Genomic DNA, 26,311 nt, shown 5'->3' with positions numbered 1-26,311 from the left:
CAGCAAGCCTTCGACACTTTAAAGGCCTCAAAGTGCACCTCGCATGGCACAGGCACCATGGTGACGTCACTGCCACTTAGTGGCGAACGGCAGCTGTTGTTGCACGTTTAGAGTAAGTTAACGGACCTCTAAAACATTTTAATATTAAATACTGGACAAAAATCACAAGCAATAAAAAGCGTAGTAAATTAATGCATGCGCACACGGGCAGCCCTATAGCCACTCCACTGCTGGATGAGGGCCTCCCCACATCGTGTGGGTCATGGGGATTATGTTGACACACTTTTCCACTGGTACATCCGAGCTGCGCTCGCACGGGACCTTCCCGGTACAGGTAGTTTTCCACAGGATGTTTGACATGCCAAGCCAGACCATGGTACACCGACCTCACCAAGGCATCTGAATGTGGTTCGGGGCCCAGCAGGGCCAGGGGTGGGGCTAATTACCCGTTCATTGCCTGACGTCAGTCAGTACGCCGTAAGTACAGAGCCTCACTGCGTCATCTACACGCGTCTCCACTCGTTCACCACGTGTGACATCAGCAGCACGGCTCGGTTTCTGCAGTGAAAAAACAGCCCAGCGCCTCAAGAGCCGCGCCAGCCTAGCTCGGCGCGTCTCGCTTGTGCAGGGTAAAAATGATACCAGAGCCCCGAGTGAGACTGCTCATCCATGGGCCCTCTCACCCGCAATCTGCCCCCCTCCCCCTGTCCTCGCGTTATCTGCCGAGCGTCGAGGCAGCGGATGAAAAGGGGGCGAGCCGCATTTGGCATCGCGAGGCCCCCGGGTCAGGGAGAGGGAAGGGGAGAGAGGGAGGAGGCCACCCGAGTCTGGATCAGCTAGGAGGAGGAGGAGGAGAGCAGAAGTGTGGAGACGCGAGGAGTGCTGGGACACCGATGGCTTCCTCCTGCGGCCGAAACGTCCGCCTCCTGTGGTCGGTGCTGCTCCTCTCCAGCACGTGTCACGGTGAGTGAGCGTGCGCGTCGCGTGACCCGCAATCACCTTCGCCAGCAGCCAGGATCAATCCGCTGCTGGACGAAGGCCTCCCCGAGCCGCCACCTCTCACGGTCCCGCTATGCATCGATCCATCCAGCTCGTGCACGCGAGAAGCTCATCTCATCGCTCCGTCTCCTCGGCGGACGACCTCTCAGACGCGTTCCGCTCCCTGGCCGCCACTTCGTTATGATCATCCTAGACAATCATTATTATTATTACGATCTCTGACCACCCCCCATTGTCCCTTCGAGCCGCGACGCGCCCTGTCCAAGCTTCACTGGCTTCTCTGAACAGTTTAGATGATGCCATTAGCCTGCGTATATTCCCATACGTTCATCTTTCTGTCTCTCAATGCAAATAGCATCCGATGGCTCTCTCTCTCCTCTGGATGTTTCGGTGTCTATGCGATGTGCACGACGCCGTGTGTTTGTGCAACGTCTGGAGACGCAGTGGTATTCAAACTCTGCACGATCCACATTGTCCGCATGAGGGTTTGGTTGAGGCGATGGCGCAGTGGTGAGCACATCAGCTGTTGGTTGATCGCATTTTCTCAGATTTATTCTCGTGCGATCTATACAAGCGGACCACAATGTAGTTCTTCAGGAATTGCTGATTGTTTTAGCAGATTGTACAAAGGCTGAATGCTTGTTATACATGTTTGTGGGTTGAGTCAAAAATCTGCATGTTGCGAGTTCAAATCCTGTGTAGGGCGTTGATTGGACCCATCATCCCTTCGGGGTCAATAAAGTGTAGACCACTACGTGGGAAAGTCAACAACGGCTACCATGTAGACAGAGGCTCATCCCCGCTATGTGAATGTGGAACTTCCACCGCTGGCTCGGGGCTGTGCGCAGGAGAGGGTCACCACCTCGATGCTCAGTTGAGCCGGAAATAAATTCGACGATTAATGATGATGGCACCAAAAATGGATTTTCAACGTTTGCATCGTAGCTCTTGGTCAGAAACGTTTTATGTGAACTAGGTATCGAATGTTTTTGGTGTTGAGACTAAGTCCCAAGTCAAACAGAGAGCGAGGAGAGCAAACAGTGTCGTGGACACACACACTCACGTGGTGCGTGTTTGTCCTGATAGCGCGTCCAGTGTCCCAGCGGTGGTGCCACTGGGGGGGACTCTCTCTCGCTCTCTCTCACTCTCTCTCGCTCCCTCGCTGACCTGCGTGCGGATCAGATATAGCCGTAGCCCGTGTTTGGGTTTGGTAAATATTTGTTGGCCTTGAGAAAAGTGAAGACACCGCACAGGACAACACGGCTGGGCCCGCGTGCCCTCTCGCGTGCGTCGCCTCACACACGGTTCTGTGCGTGAGGACGACGGTCGGCAGCGTGCTGGAATCAACCCCGAGGGGAACCGGTTCGCTTCCATCTCCCGGCGCGGCAGTTGAAACAATGGGGGAGAGTTTCTCAAATCCCTCCGCCACCGCCTCTGTCCACCCAGCGGCACAAATTTGGTACCCGCAGTCGATCGGCAGGTCGCGTGTGGTGGGGTGAAGTGTGGGGACGCCCAGATCTTGGGATACATCTGGACAGTGTGGTCGAGTGGAGGCCGCTGGCCAGCAGTTGTGTGAGTAGGCACTTTCAGGGCTGCGCTTACATCCTCAAAAACACTCGGATTTTGTGCTCTCGATTGTCATATCAACTCACGGATGTTGGCAGCTATGAAGCCCAGTGCTGATGTTTACAACCCGCACCAGGCACTAACTTAAGGCCGAGTCGACCTAGGGGAGGCCTAGGACGGGTTCAGATAATCGTCACCGGTGTTAACCGTGAGCGGGAATCGAACTCGGGTCGTCGGATTCGTAGCGCAGCGCGCTAACCGCTACACTACCGCTCCCCCACACACACACGCACGTATGTACACACACACGCACGTATACACACACACACGCACGCATGCACACACAGCCAACGTGTTCCTACAGCGGCGCCAGGCGGCGATCGTCCTGGCGCGGGCGCGGCGCGCCAACAGCGGCTGGGAGGAGCTGCGCAAGGGGAACCTAGAGCGCGAGTGCATGGAGGAGCGCTGCAGCTTCGAGGAGGCGCGCGAGGTGTTCGAGAACATTGACGCCACGGTGAGGCGGCCCAACTCGCGCCGTCGCCACCACCCGAGATGCCCCAGGGGCGGCGGTGGCCTCCGAGATGCGGCCCCCGGGCCACGCGCTGCCCACGGGTCGTCGTTTTGTGTGCCGCGGGGATTCGCGGCGGTTCGACCCCAGCGAACCGCCCTGGTCGGTGCCGCGGGGATTCGTCGCAGCGGATGAAATCGATCCCGCGACGTTATTCCCAAGGCCGGAGTCGCGGGCCAAACGTAAAATATTACTCGAAAATTACTCCGTTGGGTTAAACCAGAGAGCGGCATGGCCCCATGTTGTGGACCCACCACGGACTCTGCAGCCGTCTGTGAAGCACAACAGAGTCCTCGCTGTGAGAACGGCGCGAGCCCGGACTGTGCTCACACTCGCGTGCCCAGACCTCTCAGGATGCTCGCGGTGATCGTCCCTCGGTGGGGAGGTCATCAGGGTCCGAGCCTGGAAAGTGCTTGGATGCGTGACCGTCAAGCTCACACACACACAGGTGCCATGGGCAGCAGGCCCCACAATCCGCACCCTGACCCGCTTCCTCACGCCCCCCCCACCCCCCACACCAAATGATGCCCTTCGCTCTGTGCTTTTTTCCAGAATGACTTCTGGAACAAATACTCGGGTGAGTGACGAACCGCATGGCACAGTTCGGGGACGTGAACGCAAACGCCGCTGGTGACGGTGCGCGTGATGGTGGTGCCGTGTCTCGCGTGCCCCAGACGGAGACCAGTGCAGCTCCAACCCGTGCAAGAATAATGGCGTCTGCAAGGACGGGATCAACCAGTACACCTGCTACTGCCTCAGCGGCTACGATGGGAACACCTGCGAAATCTGTATGCACCGCACATCACCGCACCTCGCAAGCGGTTCTGCGATATCAACTTCCGCGGTGTCGTGTTTTGCCGCGGGCGACACGACGCAGAATAAACTCGGGAAGCGAGCGACCCAATAATATAATCGATGTTCGGGTCAGGCCACGTTGTGAATGACCGTAGCTACCCGACGCATCCGATCGCACTCAACCATCGCGCGTGCCGGCGTTCGACGACGTGCCGACCGATTGTCGCTCCGGCTCGCTCACCGGTAAAAGTTGAAGAGCGATTTCCACGAAACCATCAGAGATGCGAATTAAGACGAAAGTGAGGGTGAAGCGAACGAGCGAAATGACGCCCCCCCTCCCCCCCCCCCTGTGCAGCCAAGCTGGGCTGCAGCTTCCGTAACGGCGGCTGTGAGCACTTCTGCCAGGGCTCGGACGAGAAGTTCTCCTGCTCCTGCGCCAAGGACTACAAACTGCTCGACGACGGCAAGTCCTGCCAGCCCGTGGGTAACGAACGCCGCCAGCCGCCCGCTGCCACGCGCGGGAAAAATGGGAGGGGTGGCTCACAGTCGATGTTCGGGTTTGGACCACTCAATGAGCCGGCCACGTTTGCGTCTTGAAACCCTCTACCACCCGACTCGGCCAAACAAATGGGATTGAGTCGTGCGTGCACCAACATTTAACGTCAAGTTATGAACTGACAAGGATACGTGTTTAGCTTGTCGACTTTTTAGTTTCGATTGTAAGGTCAGGGTTTGTTTTTGTCACAGTTGATGAGCACAATAGGCCATAGGGCCCAAAACATCAAGCGGTCAGCAACAAACAGCACTGCCAAAGTTGTCAGAATCAATATTTAGACTCTTAATTTTAGAACTTTCGTGACTGCAGGAATTATTATTTGGTTCTTTCGGTTAAGTCACGTCTAAAGATAAAATAATAAATTAAATTAAATAATAGAATACGACGTTTCGATTGCAACACAAGCAATCATCATCAGGTATAATGAAATAGCGACATAATATCTAACCAGAAAACTATAGACAGACATATTAGCAGATAGATATCACAAGATACATACATAGCGAGAGCAACACAGGTGACAGAGAGGGGTGATCGTCTCTGTGGGGTGGCCTTAAATAGACAGAGGGGGGGCGGAGGCAGAGAGAGGCAGGGGGGTTAGAAAAAATTAGCATATCAATGAGTGGTCCAAAAGAAAACGTGGTGCTGCGAGTACGATGGCACAGCAAGCAAGCCTGAAAATTAGACTGCAGGAGGAATCCGCAACAAAACGACACCAATAGTCCCAGACCACACCAAGACAACACAGAGTCCCTCAATAAAATTACACATTAAAATGTAACCATCGATATACGGTTAAGAATCAAAGTTACAAATCACACCAGCAAATGTGGTCGTATCCAGCACTAATCTTCTGCTTGATTTTATGTTTTGAAGGAAGATTTACGATGTTCAGGGAGGAAACCAAGTTGTTGTTGTTATTCCAATGTATTGGTGTCACCAAATCTAATAACTGCTCTTGGGAAAGGTAAAAGGCAATTAGATGGACGTCTTAGGTTTCTTGAGTTTGACAATGAGGTTAATGAATTAGCTAAGTATAGTACATATTTTCGAATTAGGACTTTATGACTGAACAGGGCCCGATGTAGATTTGTTCTTGAATCAAGTCATGTGAGATTGGATTTTAAGTAGAAGTCACAATGGTGGGTCCTGCAAATAATTAACAGTGTAACGGGTTTATCGAATCGAATGGAGCGAGGTTATTACAGTATTATTATAGGAGCTTTGGGAAGAGACGCTGATGGTCGGAGGGAATTCCAATGTGGAGAGCGGTGGTATGGAGTAAGATGAAAGACGATTGCTGTGACCTGCAGTGTCGTGAGTGGATGTGTGAGTGCGTGAGTGGGCGAGTGTTTTATTGTGATCTACAGTGTTGTGGTGGCACAGTGTGGTGGGTGAGATGTCTGATCGAGTGCGTCCTCAACATCGCTGTAGGGATCAACGAGTGAAGTTCACGGGAACAGGAACCACGGTCGTAGCGATTTTACTCCTCGAGTCGATCCTTGCTATGATGTTTGGGTAGTTTTGCTCCTCAGGTTAAGGAGTGCAGACTTCAGCGGTTCACTATATGGTCCGTAATTTGGGTTGCATGGCCGCAACATCTTGACTTGGGGAGGTCTTGGAGGTTGCTCTTGGATAGATCGGTTTGGGTTGGCCAGACGTCAAACCTCGACGAACGTGTCTCACATTCATTTGTGGGGGGCACCGGCATGGTGCTTGTGGGGTGTGGGGGGCAGTGCCCTTCCCGTGTGGCAGAATCCAGGTGCAGGTGAAGAAGCCTCGGTCGAAGCGAGAGGCTTCATCCGTCACTGTGGCAACGCCGGTCCAACCCGTGCCCCCTCACTCCACGGTGTCCGACAACAGCAGCTACATTGCAGAGGGGTCTGAGGGGGACTTACGCATCGCGGGGGGAGAAGAATGCCCCCTCGGGGAGTGTCCCTGGCAGGTACACAACAACATCAGCAGCAGACACTGCAGCATCAGCAACAGCAGATAGTACACCGTGGGGTTAAACTCTGCAGCTCCAATGCATATGGAAGGGGCGCTAAGTGGCTGACCTGATTTTCAAAAATGCTCCCCGGGTCTCAGGGCTCGTTGGCTCAAGTAGAGCACCCGACTCTCACTGGCGAGGAGCTGTCGCAGGGGGAGCCGACGTCGGGCGCACAATTTGATTGGAAGGTGGAGAACCATTAAAATCTGATTGGTCATCAGAATAATTTTAAAGATGCAAATGAGGGGTCAGTTGGGATGCCGTTCGGACAAACGAAAGGGATTGGTGGAGAGTTGGGGGGAGTCCTGCAAGGGACGGGGAGAGAGGAGCAGAGGGGAGAGGCTCGGGTGGTGCCTGAACGGAGTGAATCCCTGAAGCGCGATGCGCTGCACTGAAGACGGACTAAAGTCCGCTTGCAAGACTCACCCAGTCTGGAACTCCTTTACACGTAAATTCAAAGTGACTTGCTGAGTTTCAGGTGTTTACAGCCATGAGCCAGTGTTGGAAATTCCACATTCCTATGGCAGATATTAATCTGTCCATAGATCAATCACGATCGACTTCTCCACAAAGTGGTACTCTTTTTATCAACCCTAGAGGGATGATGGAGTTGAATCAACCCCCAACTAAAATTTTTACTCACCACCGATCTGCTGGATAAAATTCAAGACGCTCCATTGGAAAACTAGGGAACACAAGGGCCCTGCATCACGTGACCTTGCCAAGCGTTCTGGCACAGCCCATGGGGACGAGGCTCCCTCATCGTCTCGCCCTCGCCTCTTTTCCCAGGTTCTGATTCTGGACAAGAAGGGTGAGGGCTTTTGTGGCGGAACCATCCTCAACCGGGAGTGGGTCCTGACGGCCGCCCACTGCATCCCGTCCGAGCCCGACATCGTCATCGTCGGTGAGTCGCCCTGCATCGCGTCTCGTCCAAACCAAGGGCAGATTCAGTGGCTTCACTCGCAACTTCTAAAGAATGTCGGTGGGCCAGGGCTGATCGCTACAAGGGGGTGATGGCCGACGGTCAATAATTACGAAGGAGCTGAAGCCGTCGACGATGACAAATGGGGCGCGTCCAGCGGGGTCATCCGCGCATGGAGGTGGAGTGATGAAATCCGGCGGCGTGGCTGCGCCATAGGATTGCTTGGGCACGGCAACGGCTTGGGGAGTTGCCGACGTTGGGCTGCAATGTTGGCAGCGGTCTTGACCAGGGACCGCCATGCAAGAGGTCTGGAACCGCAGCACCACATCGTCCAATTCGCTGCTTACATGCCCCCCCCACCCCTCTCCCTCCCCGTCCCTAGGTGAGCACAACCGCACGGTGTCCGAGCCCACGGAGCAGCAGATATCCATCAAGCAGATGGTGATGCACAACCGCTTTAGCAACGCCACCTACGACAACGACATTGCGCTGCTGCAGATGAGCGAGCCCATCAAGTTCAACAAGTACGTGCTGCCCGCCTGCCTGCCCGAGCCGGACTTTGCGGACAACGTGCTCAAGGAGGAGCTGGCTCGCATCAGCGGCTGGGGTTACCTGCGCGAGCGCGGGTTAAAGGTACCGTGACCTCTTCCCACCCACCTCCACCTTCCACCCACCCATTTGACACATGTCCTCGTCTATATACATAATGGCCCTGAATGCATGTTAATATTTGGCCGATTCAGCTATCAAGAAATGAATTGTATTTAATATTAACTTGTGTTTGTCCACTATTTTTTCATTCTTCTGTAATGCGATTCTTTTTTCGCCGATTTATATTTGGTTGCGCATCCCCGCCCGTCCCCGTGCACAGGCCAAAGTGCTGCAGACGTCCTTTGTGCCGTACCAGGACATGGCACGGTGCAAGGAATCGAGCAGCTACACCATCACCAAGAACATGTTTTGCGCCGGCTACAGCGACTCGAAGACGGACGCGTGCCAGGGCGACAGCGGTGGCCCCCACGTCACGCCCTACGCCAACACGTGGTTCTCCACCGGCATCATCAGCTGGGGCGAGGGCTGCAACCGCAAGGGAAAGTTCGGGATCTACGCCCGCGTCTCACGCTATTTGCCCTGGATCGACACGGTGATGAAGAACTACAGCGTCTACAAGGACGAAATCCCCACCGCTGGGCGCAATCTCCGGCGCAGCCGCCAGAACTGAGCACAGGCGCCGGCAGATGATCAGGGAGGTCGGGGGTGGGGGTGGGGGGACAAAAACGATGCCACAATGGGAGAGTTGGGGAGTGGAAAATGGTGGGGATACGTTTGAGAAATAATCCACACGGTGCATGAAGTTGAGTTGCCGAATACCGTTGTATACTCTTTGGTCACGAAAGCTTCAAATCAAGATTAGTATACCGTTGTGTTGATTTAAACAAGTGTCTTGAAGGGATAAACTTGATAACCCACGACTCCTTGGATGCATGAGGGTCTTGTTGACAGTAGGAGGACTGAGTGAATGGAATGCGTGAATGGTTAAGTTTGCTGTGGGGCCATCCGTGGGCGCACGATACGCTCACAACGATCACGCGTGCGTCGTCAAGGGTTCCAACGAAAGCCAGTGTGGGCCGTGACTAATGCTGGGCTCTTCGATAGTTCAACTAATCAATTACTTGCAAACAAGATTCTCACCTCCATTGTCACGTGTGCCACTGGGCGATGGGCGGGGCTTGGTGGTGGGCAATGAGCGGGGCTTGTTGATGTCATCGGCGTAAATTGGCCGCCTCACGCTGGGCGTGCCTCGAAAGGGGATTTCCCCCCCCCCCATCCGAGAGGAACCGGAGTGGGACCTGTCCCACGGGGACCATAACCCTGCCATTGACATCATTGCCAACTCAGCAACTTTGCCGTGAGACCAAGAAACCGTTGGGTTCTCCGAGCGCCAACATTTGTCAAAGGTCACCAGTCTTGATGTTTCGTATGAGCCTCTTGCTGTACTGCCCTACACTCACAGCCAGTGCAGTGGTTAGCCTATGTCGACCATTATGTATGTGGATGATCTGGCAATTGCTGTCCACTTTGTGAAGGAGTTGGAGATGCTACTGCTGAACCGACAGCGTGCGACTAAGAGATGGGTCCTCACTATCTCCCATCAATCCTCTCCCCATGAGTGACGGGGCAGTTGTGGAGAGAGTGGATACTTTTTAGTACTTCGGCAGTTTGCTTATGACTGACTCCGGTTTGGCAGCCGAGGTCTCACTCCAAATCAACCAAGCGGCATTGTCTTGTCATCAGCTGCATAACGCAGTGTGCAAGTTACCTGGTCTATCACTCCATACGAAGCTCTGGGTCTTCTCGGCCAGTTATACGCTTCCGTTTCTATCCTTGCGAAACGTGGAGTCCTCTAAAGGAACATTTGCGCCGGTTTGAACCATTCAGGCTGGCCTGCCTAGATCATTCCTGGGTTTAACCAGACTGGAGTGTGAGGAGCTCACAGATCCTTTAAATATCTGGACACATTCCCATCAGTGAGCTCCTTCGGCAAGCAAGGCTGCGTTGGTTGGGACATGGAGCCCGCATACCCAGCCACCGCATACCAAAGCAGCTTCTGCTTACCCAGAGAGAAGGGGATAACAGGTGCAGCACGGCCGAGAGAAGAGATTGACTGATAGGTGACAGAATTATGTGGAGCTGATTGGACTTGTAGATGACTGGTACCAGCGATGTCAAGATCGGCCTCTGTGGAGCAACAACGAAGGGCAGAGGAGCAACGCACAAAACAACGAACAGACCGCCGGGCAGCTAAAAAACGCTGCTATTTGGCAGTGTGGAGCAGACTTTATACATCTGCCAGTCATCTCAGTTAGTCAGTCCACGGCACCTGGGTCTGTCCCATGACCTGCTGCCAGCGAGCCTTCGACACTTTAAAGGCACTAAAGTGCACCTCGCATGGCACAGGCTCCATTGTGACGTCACCGCCACTTAGTGGCGAACGGCAGCTGTTGTTACACGTTTAGAGTAAGTTAACGGACCTCTAAAACATTTTAATATTAAATTCTGTACTGGACAAAAATCACAAGCAATAGAAAGCGTAGTAAATTAATGCATGCGCACACAGGCAGCCCTTTAGCCACTCTAATGCTGGATCAGGGCCTCCCCACACCGTATGGGTCCTGGGGATTATGTTCGCACAATTTTCTACTGGTACATCCGAGCTGCGCTCGCACGGGACATTCCTGGTACGGGTAGTTTTCCACTGGATGTTTGACATGCCAAGCCAGACCATGGTACACCGGCCTCACCAAGGCATCTGAATGTGGTTCGGGGCCCAGCAGGGCCAGGGGTGGGGCTAATAACCCGTTCATTGCCTGACGTCAATCAGTACGCCGTAAGTACAGAGCGTCACTGCGTCATCTACACGCGTCTCCACTCGTTCACCGCGTGTGACATCAGCAGCACGGCTCGGAACTGCAGTGAAAAAACAGCCCAGCGCCTCAAGAGCCGCGCCAGCCTAGCTCGGCGCGTCTCGCTTGTGCAGGGTAAAAATGATACCAGAGTCCCGAGTGAGACTGCTCATCCCTGGGCCCTCTCCCCCGCAATCTGCCCCCCTCCCCCTGTCCTCGCGTTATCTGCCGAGCGTCGAGGCAGCGGATGAAAAGGGGGCGAGCCGCATTTGGCATCGCGAGGCCCCCGGGTCAGGGAGAGGGAAGGGGAGAGAGGGAGGAGGCCACCCGAGTCTGGATCAGCTAGGAGGAGGAGGAGGAGAGCAGAAGTGTGGAGACGCGAGGAGTGCTGGGACACCGATGGCTTCCTCCTGCGGCCGAAACGTCCGCCTCCTGTGGTCGGTGCTGCTCCTCTCCAGCACGTGCCACGGTGAGTGAGCGTGCGCGTCGCGTGACCCGCAATCACCTTCGCCAGCAGCCAGGATCAATCCGCTGCTGGACGAAGGCCTCCCCGAGCCGCCACCTCTCACGGTCCCGCTATGCATCGATCCATCCAGCTCGTGCACGCGAGAAGCTCATCTCATCGCTCCGTCTCCTCGGTGGACGTCCTCTCAGACGCGTTCCGCTCCCTGGCCGCCCCTCCGTTATGACCATCCTTTACCATTATTATTATTATCCTTGACCATTATTATTATTGTAGTGCTGAACTTTACGCGGACAACTTCTTCTTTTTCCGTTGTCACTTTATTTTCATAAAACTCAGCACAGTCCACAACCAAGACTCCAGCGCGTTCTTTGCTCGCTCGCCGCACTCCGCTGGCCTCGCTCACTCCGTTCCCTCCCTCTCTCTCTCCGTCTCTCTCTCCCCCGACTCTCCTCTCTGCTTCGCCTGTCTCGGCTTCGACCGTCTCACTTTCCCTCGGCTTCTCCGTCTCACTCCAACTGTCCCTCTCTCTCTCTCTCGTCTCCGTCTCTCTCCAACTGTCTCTCTCTCTCTCGTCTCCGTCTCTCTCCGACTGTCTCTCTCTCTCTCGGCTTCTCCGTCTCACTCCAACTGTCTCTCTCTGTTCCCGTTCCACTGCTAGCCTATCTTTTCTCTCATCACTTCTTCTTCTCCTGCTCCACTGCTACCCTATTCTATCTCTCATATCTTCTTCGTCTCCGTCTCTACTGCTAACCTATTCTTCTTCTTCTGCTCCGACCATCTCCGTCCAGCTCCCAGCACAACAACCCCGTCTCACCCTCACGCTCCCGTATTTATCCCCATCCTCATTAATTTCCACTTAATTAACCGGCGTCCCCCCCGACGCCCCGCGCCGGCGGCCCCCACCACCACCTGCTCCCATCCCCAGACTTACTGGCGCCACCTTGTCTCTGACAACAACCGGCCAATCACTGCCCTGCATCCTATAATCACCTAACGACCCGTCTCTCTCCGGCCGTTGTCCCCCAGCAACTCCTGCTTGTCCTGATACGACCCCGCTGTCCATAACCCACAAGTGTTTACAATATCCCCCCTTGGCGCACGTTAATCCACTAAATCACCCCCCCCCCCCGCCCCGTGATAAAGAATTAGCCGTCCCGGCTAAGCACAAGCAACCTAACGTGCGACCAATGGACGGGTGAACAACCTGCAACAACCAACAACACAATTATAGTCCCACCAACAACGGATTCAGTATAGTAGCGCTTCAGTCGAATTCAATGGAAAATCCTTCCTCGAGAGCGGGTTCCAGCAGCTGGTCCATCACCCCGCTCCCTCGTTGACACGGGGCTGCGTTCCACCCTTGATGCGTGCCCACCCTCGTGACAACGGTCATCAGCTGGCCAACTGGCACACGGCCAGAGAGCCTGCCAGAAAGCCTCTCCTGAGCCAATAGCGGCGGTCCTGCAGGCACACGGAGGGCAGACTGCTGAGGTGCGTTCCCATGCCGCCGTACCACAGGTTCGTCAGACACATCCAATACAGGCCGTTCCGGGATGGGAGATGACGCATCATATGGAGACACAAATTTCTTAAGACGCGACGGGTGAACATGCCATAGGCGCCTGCCGCAGCGAATTCATACACTCTGGTCCCGACGAGTTTCCACAATTTCAACGGCACCCTGCCAGGGTCGATGGAACTTTGGAGATGTGCCCACTGGCACCATAGGACAGTACCGCCAAGCCCTATCCCCCACACACCAGGGCTCTCGCTGAGACTGTGTGCCGTGCAGGGGAGCATTGGCAGCCTGCCGTCTCACGGTGTTACCCAACGAGGCCTCTCTAGCCTCCTTCAGACGGTCTAATACCACCTGCATGGGGGCAGGTACCGCCGATGACTTCCCCCTCACTTGCACGCCCAACCTGACCAGGGCTGGGGCCTCTGGTTCCCGACCGTACATTAAATCGAATGGCGAATACCCCGTTGAGGCGTGCAAAGCCAACCTGTAAGCGGCTAAGGCCGCCGGAACGTATAGGTCCCAATCAGTCTGCGCTGAATTGACCTGTTGGCACAACATAGACGCTAGCATCCTGTGCAGGCGCTCGACCATCCCGTCAGTTTGCGGGTGGTACAGGGACGTCTGAATCTTTTTCATACCCAGTGAGTCACACACTTCTTTAAGTAGACGGGAGGAATAAAATTGCCCTGATCGGTGAGCAGGTGCTCTGGGGCGCCTTTATCGAGGACGTATCCCTGCAGGAAAGCCTCGGCAATCGACCCCACCGATTGGTCCGCCAGTGGCAATGGCATAGGCCACCGAGTGAGGTACTCGAGTCCTACCAGCAAATATTTGTGACCCCACGGGGTGATGGGGAACGGGCCCAAAATATCCAGGGCAACAATTTCGTTAACACGGGAGACTCGTATCGATTGTAACGGTACCCGATATGGTTGCGCAAGCGCCTTCCGCCGCGCGCACTCGTGGCAGGACTTAACAAATAGATGAACGTCGTTTTGCATACCCGGCCAATAAAAATAATTGCACAAGGTCAACGCGGTTTTCTTCTCCCCCAAATGCATCAGCTTCTCGTGCGTGTCACGAATGAGCTTGCCCCTCAAACACAACGGAACAACAATACAGAATTTTTGCAGTATGACGTCCCACCACACGAGGAGATCGTCGATAAGCCGAAGGAAGGGGCGATCCTCCGACCCTCTAGAGCGGGAGGCCCAAAGCTTCATTCTGGACAAAAAGGAATCGTCCACCTGTAGGCGCGTCCAACGAGCCAGCGACAACCCCAGTAAGCCGGACCCCTCGGCGGGGACCCCATTAGCTGGGTCCGAATCGGCTGCGGCGGCCATAGTCGGAACGCCCTGCAGCGGCAGACCGCAACGCAGCAAACCCTCAGTACACCTGCACGAGCCTGACGGCTGAGACAATCGCAATTAAGCGTCCGTGTTGAAATGACGCGTCCCCTTCCTGTGTTGGACCGTAAAGGAGTATCCCTGTAGGATTTCGAGCCAACGGGCCATCTGGCCCGAGGGCTGGTCAACCCGCAAAGAGTATTGCAGCGCCGCGTGGTCAGTGTGGACCAAGAAATCCCTGCCATACAAGTACGGTCGGTACAGATGAACGAAGTGTACAATGGCCAACAGCTCCCTGCGCATCACACAATATTCTTGCTCTGCCGGGGACAACACGCGGCTGCTGTACACCACAACCCTTTCAACCCCGTCAATATTTTGTGACAAGATGGCGCCTATGCCAGTGTCACTGACGTCTGTGTCGAGAATAAACATCTTGGTGAAATCCGGATATACGAGCGGCGGTGCATCTGCTAAAGCATCCTGAAGCGTCTCAAACGAACGCTTTTCCTCGTCACCCCAGAGGAACTTCTTACCCTTGGCGGTCAATGTATGCAGTGGCCTTGCAATTGTGGCAAAATATGACAAATCGGCGGTAGTACGACGCAAAACCCACGAAGCTACGCACCTCCGACACCGTTTAGGGCACTGGCCACGTGCGTACACAGCTTGTTTTGTCCGGATCAGTGCGACTCCTGATGCGCTAACAACGTGACCCAAATATTTGACAGACGTCCTTAGCAATTGGCACTTTTGGGGATTAAATTTCAAATTGGCGTCCCGCACCCGGCCAAACACAGCACGCAATCGCTGCAAATGCCCTTCAAAATCTTTACTGAAAACAATGACATCGTCAAGATATATCAAACACGACTCTCACTGCAATCCAGACAATACGAGTTCCATTAGCCATTGGAAGGTGGCTGGCGCGGAGTGTAGCCCTATCGGGAGCACGTTGAAATGGAACAATCCCTGTGGTGTTCGGAAGGCCTTTTTCAGCTTAGACTCTTCGTCCAGGGGCAATTGCCAAAAGCCCGACAAGAGGTCGAGGGTCGAGAAAAATTTCGCGCCGGACAGGGCGTCCAATGAGTCATAAATGCGCGGAAGTGGGTACGCATCTGCTACCGAAATCTTATTGAGTTTGCGATAATCGACGCAAAATCTCAGGGACCCATCATGTTTTTTAACCAGTACGATGGGAGCCCCACACAGGCTGGAGGAAGGAGAAACGATATCTTGTTCTAACATCTCACCCACAGTTTGCTGAATACAATCTTTCTCCAACGGACTCATACGATGGGAATTTAGGCGAATCGGATGTGCATCTCTAGTCTCTACGTGATGATGCAACGAGGACGTACGACCAACATCATACTTCCCCGAACTGAAAACATCCCTGAATTCCAAAAGTAGTTTGCGGAGACGCGACCGCTGCTCGGGTGCCAAATCGTGGTTTTGCTCGTACAAATCCCGTAACCAGCCCAGTTCTTCGTCACACCGCGGCAGTGCATCCCCCGTCCGAGTTCTGCGCCGCCATCGCATGCGCTAACGTAGACCCTCTTGAATGAGAATGGGCTCGTGCCCAGTATTGACAATCTGTATGAACGGGTCGCAATTTGCCGGCATCATCGTGAAATCCCCAACTAAGAAGGGTGTCTGTGACACAGCGTTCGAAGGTGTTAGCAATATACCCTCCAGCGGGTTTTCCAAAGGCAGGCCCTTTTTCAAGCACAGCAGCACGAGCATCTGCGTTGTAGGCGGAATGCGCACCGTGCGACTAACCACAGCCTGCACCACGGCGTTTGCTGTTGCAAATTTAGACGAAGTTCCCAAAAATTTAAGAAATTTTCCTGACAATTCACCTCTCCCATCTGAATTGTTGCGAGCATGCGACCCAAAATTCCCAGGCTACCCCCATTTGCCGCTATACATGGCCCATCAACCGGTTCCAAGGCCTGGGGCGAGGTTGGCAACGAGCGAAAAGTTTGCGAAGAGATGAGGGTCGCCGAAGCCCCTGTATCGATAAAGACCTCCACCCCTTGAACAAGCACCATCACATCCGATGAACCCGGCGCGGCACCCAAAACGCGATGTACCAACGCGCCCCATACAACATTGCCGTGCGACCCGTACGAATGAGTGGTTACAGGGTGAGGTGGCGCGGATGAGTGATGCAGAAGAAACGGCCGTGTATTAAATGTGTCGCGACCTGCCTGTGGACCACGAAACGGGAGAAATCCGCGGTTGTAGTCGCCCGGCGCCCTTGATAAAGCGCCCTTGCATCGCCAGCAGTCACGGGCGAGATGTCCTCTCCGCCAGCACTCATAGCACGTCCGCTGCACGCCACCTCCGTACATCTTGGTGCGACGGGGCAGGCTCGCGAGCGGCAATCCGGCCGCTCCTGCAAGCGACCCCGGCTCCTCCAGCTCCTCCGGGCTCCCAGCCGCACCGGCGCACACCACCAGAGGCTGCGCCACCGCCGCCGTCGGTTCGTCGCGGAGATCCAGATTGGTTTGGATGTTCCTGGCTATCTGCAAAGACGACATGTCGTCGTCGCTGTTGCTGGGAAGCGAAAGGACGACCCGCAACTCCTTTGCCATCAGCAGCAGCTTCTCCTGGGCCAGAGAGTCAAGAGCAGCTTGGTCCATCGCCGGGTAAGCCACCTGGCCGAGGGCCAACAGCGCGCTGCGGTAAGCGAGGGGAGACTCCATGTCCACCCGCTTCCTTAACTGAAATTTCCTCTTGGCGACTGACCGTGGCTCGTATATGTCCTGCATTGCCGCGAATGCCCCCGTCAGCGATGAGCGGTCATTAGCAGGGATGCCGTAGAATGCCGCCAGCGTGTCGTCATCCTGGGCCGTCGACAGGGTCCGTAGCGCGTCGCTCTCCACCCAGTCGAGCGACTGATACGCCGCTCGCTCGGAAGCGCCGTGAAAATGCCGTCCAGTCGCCAACTTTTGCCTCGAAGCGCTCCACATGTAGCCGGTGCAGTGAACCCGGGGGTGGCGACCCCGGCGCCTCAACGGCGTCCGGCTCCGTTCATGGCGTGGCGGGAGTCGCGGCCGCGTCTTTGGCCACCACCGGTGGTGGATGAGCGGGCAGGGACTGGCCCGACACCGTCGGCGATGCTCGTTCTGTCACTGTGAAGCGGTTAAACGCCTCCGCGAGCGTCGCCAGCTTGGCATCCCACTGGGCCATGACGACCCTCCATTCTTTAGCCGGGCTCGGAGTCTCTGCGTCACTTGGTTCACCCTCCTGCCGCGGAGGCACCCGATTGTCCAGGTCCGCCGGGGGAGCGGCAACCTCTTGCCCCGACGGGGTCACCACGTCTGCATCGCTGCTGTCGTTCGACGAGTCCGCCGGTACGTTTCCTCATTTAGCCGATTTCTTCGACATGTCGGCGCGGTTCGGCAGTCACTCCTGACACCAAATTTAGTGCCGAACTTTACGCGGACAACTTCTTCTTTTTCTGTCGTCACTTTGTTTTCATCAAACTCAGCACAATACAACCAAGACTCCAGCGCGTTCTCTGCTCGCTCGCCGCACTCCGCTGGCCTCGATCGCTCCGTTCCCTCCCTCTCTCTCTCCGTCTCTCTCTCCCCCGACTCTCCTCTCTGCTTCGCCCGTCTCGGCTTCGACCGTCTCGCTTTCCCTCGGCTTCTCTGTCTTACTCCAACTGTCGCTCTCTCTGTTCCCGTTCCACTGCTACCCTATCTTTTCTCATCCCTTCTTCTCCTGCTCCACTGCTACCCTATTCTATCTCTCAGATCTTCTTCGTCTCCGTCTCTACTGCTAACCTATTCTTCTTCTTCTGCTCCAACCGTCTCCGTCCAGCTCCCAGTACAACAACCCCGTCTCACTCTCACGCTCCCGTATTTATCCCCGTCCTCATTAATTTCCAATTAATTAACCGGCGTCCCCCCGACGCCCCGCGCCCGCGGAACCCCGCCACCACCTGCTCCCATCCCCAGACTTACTGGTGCCACCTTGTCTCTGACAACAACAACCAGCCAATCACTGCCCTGCATCCCATAATTACCTAACGAGCCGTCTCTCTCCGGCCGTTGTCCCCCAGCAACACCTGCTTGTCCTGATATGACCCCGCTGTCCATAACCCACAAGTGTTTACAATTTCTCTCCTTGGCGCACGTTAATCCACAACATCATTATCCTTGACACATTATTATTATTATCTTTGACCATTATTATTATTAATGGTATGATCTAACAGTGTAGATGATGCCATTAGCCTGCATATATTCCCATACATTAATCTTTCTGTCTCTCAATGCAAATAGAATCCGATGGCTCTCTCTCTCCTCTAGATGTTTCAGTGTCTATGCGATGTGCACGACGCCAAGTGTTTGTTCAACGTCTGGAGACGCAGTGGTATTCAAACTCTGCACGATCCACATTGTCCCCATGAGGGTTTGGGTGAGGCGATGGCACAGTGGTGAGCACATCAGCTGTTGGTTGATCGCATTTTCTCAGATTTATTCTCGTGGCGATCTAATACAAGCGGGCCACAATGCAGTTCTTCAGGAACTGCTGATTGTTTTAGCAGATTGTACAAAGGCTGAATGCTTGTTATACATGTTTGTGGGTTTAGTCAAAAATCTGCATGTTGCGAGTTAAATCCTGTTTAGGGAGTTGATTGGACCCATCATCCCTTCGGGGTCGATAAAGTGTAGACTACTTCGTGGGAAAGTCAACAGCGGTTACCATGTAGACAGAGGCTCATCCCCGCTATGTGAATGTGGAACTTCCACCGCTGGCTCGGGGCTGTGCGCAGGAGAGGGTCACCACCTCGATGCTCAGTTGAGCCGGAAATAAATTCGACGATTGATGATGCTGATGATGGCAACCAAAATGGATTTTTCAACGTTTGCATCGTTGCTGTTTGTCAGAAACGTTTTATGTGAACTAGGTATCGAATGTTTTTGGTGTTGAGACTAAGTCCCAAGTCAAACAGAGAGCGAGGAGAGCAAACAGTGTCGTGGACACACACACTCACGTGGTGCGTGTTTGTCCTGATAGCGCGTCCCGTGTCCCAGCCGTGGTGCCACTGGTGGGGGGGCTCTCTCGCTCCCTCGCTCTCTCTCGCTCCCTCGTTCTCTCTGTCTCACTCTCTATGGCTGACCTGCACGCGGATCAAGCCGTAGCCCGTGTTTGGGTTTGGTAAATATTAGTTGACCTTGAGAAAAGTGAAGACACATTGTGTTTGGTGTGCACCGCACAGGACAACACGGCTGGGCCCGCATGCCCTCTCGCGTGCGTCGCCGCACACACGGTTATGTGCGTGAGGACGACGGTCAGCAGCGTGCTGGACTCAACCCCAAGGGGGACCGGGTTCGCTTCCATCTCCCGGCGCGGCAATTGAAACAATGGGGGCGAGTTTCTCAAATCCCTCCCCCACCGCCTCTGTCCACCCAGCGGCACAAATTTGGTACCCGCAGTCGATCGGCACGTCACGTGTGGTGGGGTAAAGTGTGGGGACGCCTAGATCTTGGGATACATCTGGACAGTCGAGTAGACCTCCCTCCGGTGGAGGCCGCTGGGCAGCAGTGGTGTGAATAGGCACTTTCAGGGCTGCGCTTACATCCTCAAATACACACTCGGATTTTGTGCTCCTGATTGTCAGATCAACTCACGGATGTTGGCAGCTATGAAGCCCAACATGGCACACAAGGGGGTGGGTGGCCAGCAAAACCCCCGGTCGCCTTTGTCTCCCCAGTGCTGATGTTTACACACCACACCAGGTACTCACTTAAGGCCGAGTCGACCTAGGGGAGGCCCAGGACAGGTTCAGACAATCGTCACTGGTGTTAGCCGTGAGTGGGAATCGAACTCGGTTCGCCGGATTCGTAGCGCAGCGCGCTAACCGCTACACTACCGCTCCTCGTACACACACACGCACGTATGCACACACATGCACCTATACACACACGCACGCACGCACGTACACACAGCCAACGTGTTCCTACAGCGGCGCCAGGTGGCGATCGTCCTGGCGCGGGCGCGGCGCGCCAACAACGGCTTGGAGGAGCTGCGCAAGGGGAACCTGGAGCGCGAGTGCATGGAGGAGCGCTGCAGCTTCGAGGAGGCACGCGAGGTGTTCGAGAACATTGACACCACGGTGAGACGGCTGCCATCCGCTCGCGGCCCAACTCGCGCCGTCGCCACCACCCGAGACACCCCAGGGGCGGCGGTGGCCTCCGAGCTGCGGCCCCCGGGCCTCGCGCTGCCCGCGGGTCGTTGTTTTGTGTGCCGCGGGGATTCGCGGTGGTTCGACCCCAGCGAACCGCCCTTGTCGGTGCCGCGGGGATTCGTCGCAGCGGATGAAATCGATCCCGCGACGTTTTTCCCAAGGCCGGAGTCGCGGGCCAAACGTAAAATATTACTCGAAAATGACTCCATTGGGTTAAACCAGAGAGCGGCATGGCCCCATGTTGTGGACCCACCGCGGACTCTGCAGCCGTCTGTGAAGCACAGCAGAGTCCTCGCTGTGAGAACGGCGCGAGCCCGGACTGTGCTCACACTCGCGTGCCCAGACCTCTCAGGATGCTCGCGGTGATCGTCCCTCGGTGGGGAGGTCATCAGGGTCCGAGCCTGGAAAGTGCTTGGATGCGTGACCGTCAAGCTCACACACACACAGGTGCCATGGGCAGCAGGCCCCACAATCCGCACCCTGACCCGGCTCGACCACGCCGCGCGCCTCCTCACGCTCCCCACCCCACACCAAATGATGCCCTTCGCTCTGTGCTTTTTTCCAGAATGAATTCTGGAACAAATACTTCGGTGAGTGACGAACCGCACGACACAGGTCGCGCAAAGCGCCGGGACGTGAACGCAAACGCCGCCGGTGACAGTGCACGTGATGGTGGTGCCGTGTTTCGCGTGCCCCAGACGGAGACCAGTGCAGCTCCAACCCATGCAAAATAATGGCGTCTGCAAGGACGGGATCAACCAATACACCTGCGACTGCCTCAGCTGCTATGATGGGAACACCTGCGAAATCTGTACGCGCCACACATCACCGCATCTCGCAAGCGGTTCTGCGATATCAACTTCCGTGGCGTCGTGTTTTGCCGCGGGTGACACGACGCAGAATAAACTCGGGAAGCGAGCGACCCATAAATATAATCGACGACGCGCCGACCGATTGTCGCTCCGGCTCGCTCACCGGTAAAAGTTGAAGAGCGATTCCCACGAAACCATCAGAGATGCGAATTAAAACGAAAGTGAGGGTGAAGGGAACGAGCGAAATAACGCCCCCCCCCCCCTTGTCCAGCCAAGCTGGGCTGCATCTTCCGTAACGGCGGCTGCGAGCACTTCTGCTAGGGCTCGGATGAGCAGTTCTCCTGTTCCTGCGCCAAGGACTACAAACTGCTCGACGACGGCAAGTCCTGCCAGCCCGTGGGTAACGAACGCCGCCAGCCGCCCGCTGCCACACGCGGGAAAAGCGGGAGGGGTGGCTCACAGTCGATGTTCGGGTTTGGGCCACTCAATGAGCCGGCCACGTTTGCGTCGTTAGACCCTCTACCACCCGACTCGGCCAAACAAATAGGATTGAGTCGTGCGTGCACCAGCATTTAACGTCAAGTTATGAACTGACAAGGTAACGTGTTTAGATTGTCGACTTTATAAAATATATAGATTTAGTTTAGATTGTAAGGTCAGGGTTTGTTTTTGTCACAGTTGATGAGCACAATAGGCCATAGGGCCCAAAACATCAAGCGGTCAGCAACAAACAGCACTGCCAAAGTTGTCAGAATCATTATTTAGACTGCAGGAAGAATCCGCAGCAAAACGACACCAATAGTCCCAGACCACACCAAGAGAACACAGAGTTCCTCAATAAAGTTACACATTAAAATGTAACCATCGATATACGGTTAAGAATCAAAGTTACAAATCACACCAGCAAATGTGGTCGTATCCAGCACTAATATTCTGCTTGATTTTATGTTTTGAAGGAAGATTTACGATGTTCAGGGAGGAAACAAAGTTGTTGTTGTTGTTCCAATGTATTGGTGTCACCAATTCTAATTACTGCTCTTGGGAATGGTAAAAGGCAATTAGATGGACGTCTTAGGTTTCTTGAGTTTGACAATAAGGTTAATGAATTAGCTAAGTATAGTACATATTTTCCAATAAGGACTTTATGACTGAACAGGGCCCAATGTAGATTTGTTCTTGCAGCAAGTCACGTGAGATTGGATTTTAAGTAGAGGTCACAATGGTGGGTCCTGCAAATAATTAACAGTGTAACGGGTTTATTGAATCGAATGGAGCGAGGTTATTACAGTATTATTATAGGAGCTTTGGGAAGAGACGCTGATGGTCGGAGGGAATTCCAATGTGGAGAGCAGTGGTATGGAGTAAGATGATTGTTGTGACCTGCAGTGTCGTGGATGTGTGAGTGCGTGAGTGGGCGAGTGTGTTATTGTGATCTACAGTGTGGTGGTGGCACAGTGTGGTGGGTGAGATGTCTGATCGAGCGCGTCCTCAACATCGCTGTAGAGATCAATTGGTGAAGTTCACGGGAACAGGAACCACGGTCGTAGCGATTTTACTCTAGTCGATACTTGCTATGATGTCAGCAGCAATGTCTTCAGGAGCTTGATGTCGAGGCCTGCTCTCCATGACAAGAGGGCTTCAGGAGAGAGTTTTGGTAGTTTTGTTCCTCCGTTTAAGGAGCGCAGACTTCAGCAGTTCACTATATGGTCCATAATTTGGGTTGCATGGCCGCAACATCTTGACTTGGGGAGGTCTTGGAGGTTGCTCTTGGATAGATCGGTTTGGGTTGGCCAGACGTCAAACCTCGACGAACGTGTCTCACGTTCATTTGTGGGGGGCACCGGCATGGTGCTTGTGGGGTGTGGGGGGCAGTGCCCTTCCCGTGTGGCAGAATCCAGGTGCAGGTGCAGAAGCCTCGGTCGAAGCGAGAGGCTTCATCCGTCACAGTGGAAACGCCGGTCCAACCCGTGCCCCCTCACTCCACGGTGTCCGACAACAGCAGCTACATTGCAGAGGGGTCCGAGGCGGACTTACGCATCGCAGGGGGAGAAGAATGCCCCCTCGGGGAGTGTCCCTGGCAGGTACACAACAACAGCAGGAGCAGACACTACAGCAACAGCAGATAGTACACCGTGGGGTTAAACTCTGCAGCTCCAATGCATATGGAAGGGGCGCTAAGTGGCGGACCTGATTTTAAAAAATGCTCCCCGGGTCTCAGGGCTCGTTGGCTCAAGTAGAGCACCCGACTCTCACTGGCGAGGAGCTGTCGCAGGGGGAGCCGACGTCGGGCGCACAATCTGATTGGAAGGTGGAGAACTATTAAAATCTGATTGGTCATCAGAATCATTTGAAAGATGCAAATGAGGGGTCAGTTGGGATGCCGTTAGGACAAACGAAAGGGATTGGTGGAGAGTTGGGGGGAGTCCTGCAAGGGACGGGGAGAGAGGAGCAGAGGGGAGAGGCTCGGGTGGTGCCTGAACGGAGTGAATCCCTGAAGCGCGATGCGCTGCACTGAAGACGGACTAAAGTCCGCTTGCAAGACTCACCCGGTCTGGAACTCCTTTACACGTAAATAAATACAAGTCAAAGTGACTTGCTGAGTTTCAGGTGTTTACAGCCATGAGCCAGTGTTGGAAATTCCACATTCCTATGGCAGATATTAATCTGTCCATAGATCAATCACGATCGACTTCTCCATAAAGTGGTACTCTTTTATCAACCCTAGATGGATGATGGAATTGAATCAACCCCCAACTAAAATTTTTACTCACCACCGATCTGCTGGATAAAATTCAAGACGCTCCATTAAAAAACTAGGGAACACAAGGGCCCTGCATCACGTGACCTTGCCAAGCATTCTGGTACAGCCCATGGGGTCGAGGCTCCCTCATCGTCTTGCCCTCGCCTCTGTTCCCAGGTTCTGATTCTGGACAAGAAGGGTGAGGGCATTTGTGGCGGAACCATCCTCAACCGGGAGTGGGTCCTGACGGCCGCCCACTGCATCCCATACGAGCCCGACATCGTCGTCGGTGAGTCGCCCTGCATCGCGTCTCGTCCAAACCAAGGGCAGATTCAGTGGCTTCACTCGCGACTTCTAAAGAATGTCGGTGGGCCAGGGCTGATCGCTACAAGGGGGTGATGGCCGACGGTCAATAATTACGAAGGAGTGGAAGCCGTCGATGAGGACGAATGGGGCGCGTCCGGAGAGCACGTCCGCGCATGGAGGTGGAGTGATGAAATCCGGCGGCGTGGCCGCGCCGTAGGATTGCATGGGCACGGCAACGGCTTGGGGAGTTGCCAACGTTGGGCTGCAATGTTGGCATCGGTCTTGACCAGGGACCGCCATGCAAGAGGTCTGGAACCGCAGCACCACATCGTCCAATTGGCTGCTTACATGCCCCCCCCACCCCTCTCCCTCCCCGTCCCTAGGTGAGCACAACCGCACGGTGTCCGAGCCCACGGAGCAGAAGATATCCATCAAGCAGATGGCGATGCATAACCGCTTTAGCATCGCTACCAACGACAACGACATCGCGCTACTGCGGATGAGCGAGCCCATCAAGTTCAACAAGTACGTGCTGCCCGCCTGCCTGCCCGAGCCGGACTTTGCGGACAACGTGCTCAAGGAGGAGCTGGCTCGCATCAGCGGCTGGGGTATCCTGGGCAAGCGCAGGTTAAAGGTACCGTGACCTCTTCCCACCCACCTCCACCTTCCACCCACCCATTTGACACATGTCCTCGTCTATATACAAAATGGCCCTGAATGCATGTGAATATTTGGCCGATTCAGCTATCAAGAAATGCATTTTATGTAATATTGACTTGTGTTTGTCCACTATTTTTTCATTCTTCTGTAATGCAATTCTTTTTCTCCAATTTATATTTGGTTGCGCATCCCCGCCTGTCCCCGTGCACAGGCCGAAGTGCTGCAGACGTCCTTTGTGCCGTACCAGGACATGGCACGGTGCAAGGAATCGAGCAGCTACACCATCACCAAGAACATGTTTTGCGCCGGCTACAGCGACTCGAAGACAGACGCGTGCCAGGGTGAAAGCGGTGGCCCCCACGTCACGCCCTACGCCAACACGTGGTTCTCCACCGGCATCATCAGCTGGGGCGAGGGCTGCAACCGCAAGGGAAAGTTCGGGATCTACGCCCGCGTCTCACGCTATTTGCCCTGGATCGACACGGTGATGAAGAACTACAGCGTCTACAAGGACGAAATCCCCACCGCTGGGCGCAATCTCCGGCGCAGCCGCCAGAACTGAACACAGGCGCCGGCAGATGATCGGGGAGGTAGGGGGTGGGGGTGGGGGGACAAAAACGATGCCACAATGGGAGAGTTGGGGAGTGGAAAATGGTGGGGATACGTTTGAGAAATAATCCACAAGGTGCACGAAGTTGAGTATGAGTTTTAGTTGCCGTATACCGTTGTGTTGATTTAAGGGTGTCTTGAAGGGATGAACTTGATAACCCACAACTCCTTGGAGGAATGAGGGTCTTGTTGACAGTAGGAGGACTGAGTGAATGGAATGCGTGAATGGTTAAGTTTGCTGTGTGGCCATCCGTGGGCGCACGATACGCTCACAACGATCACGCGTGCGTCGTCAAGGGTTCCAACGAAAGCCAGTGTGGGCCGTGACTAATGCTGGGCTCTTCGATCGTTCAACTAATCAATTACTTGCAAACAAGATTCTCACCTCCATTGTCACGTGTGCCACTGGGCGATGGGCGGGGCTTGGTGGTGGGCGATGGGCGGGGCTTGTTGATGTCATCGGCGTAAACTGGCCGCCTCACGCTGGGCGTGCCTCGAAAGGGGGTTTCCCTCACTTCGGGAGGCTGCAGCTTGTGGGGGCGGCCTGCCATTTAAAAGAGGCCCGAGTACCGTATTTTCCCGCATATAACCCGCGGGGTATACCAATTTTACAAACGAAACAAGACCCTGCGGGCTATCCCAAAAGTATTTTACACGTGTGACATGTCATAACTCGTTTAATGTTTTCATGGTAGGACTATCCACTATGCAACACTTACCTTTGACTGAAGCACTGCTGAATAAACCACTCACACTAAAATTGCACACGTTATCACGTTTTAAATTATTCGAATTGTTTGTACAATGAAACGACACTGTTTGAAGTGGGCGAGCTTTGTTTACCG

General features: G+C 54.6%; 1 protein-coding gene across 1 annotated transcript; it reads left to right on the top strand.

Moving 5' to 3' along the window:
- Window positions 1-807: 807 nt before the first annotated feature.
- On the top strand, window positions 808-25,430 carry LOC144950115 (uncharacterized). Its single transcript, XM_078880176.1, has 21 exons — window positions 808-963; window positions 2,913-3,079; window positions 3,686-3,710; window positions 3,808-3,921; window positions 4,284-4,412; window positions 6,221-6,429; window positions 7,264-7,378; window positions 7,779-8,029; window positions 8,268-8,607; window positions 11,045-11,269; window positions 13,987-14,155; window positions 16,507-16,785; window positions 17,414-17,493; window positions 19,371-19,480; window positions 20,118-20,520; window positions 20,607-20,701; window positions 21,473-21,551; window positions 23,024-23,232; window positions 24,069-24,180; window positions 24,581-24,831; window positions 25,069-25,430. Exons 1-21 carry the CDS (start codon window positions 894-896, stop codon window positions 25,417-25,419), a joined length of 3,783 nt encoding a protein of 1,260 aa, XP_078736302.1. The 5' UTR covers window positions 808-893; the 3' UTR covers window positions 25,420-25,430.
- Window positions 25,431-26,311: the final 881 nt, after the last annotated feature.

This window comes from Lampetra fluviatilis, chromosome 56, assembly GCF_964198595.1.
Source record: "Lampetra fluviatilis chromosome 56, kcLamFluv1.1, whole genome shotgun sequence".
Taxonomy (NCBI): Eukaryota; Metazoa; Chordata; class Hyperoartia; order Petromyzontiformes; family Petromyzontidae; genus Lampetra; species Lampetra fluviatilis.
The sequence above is the reverse complement of the archived record's forward strand: the minus strand, read 5'-3'. Positions and strand labels throughout refer to the sequence as shown.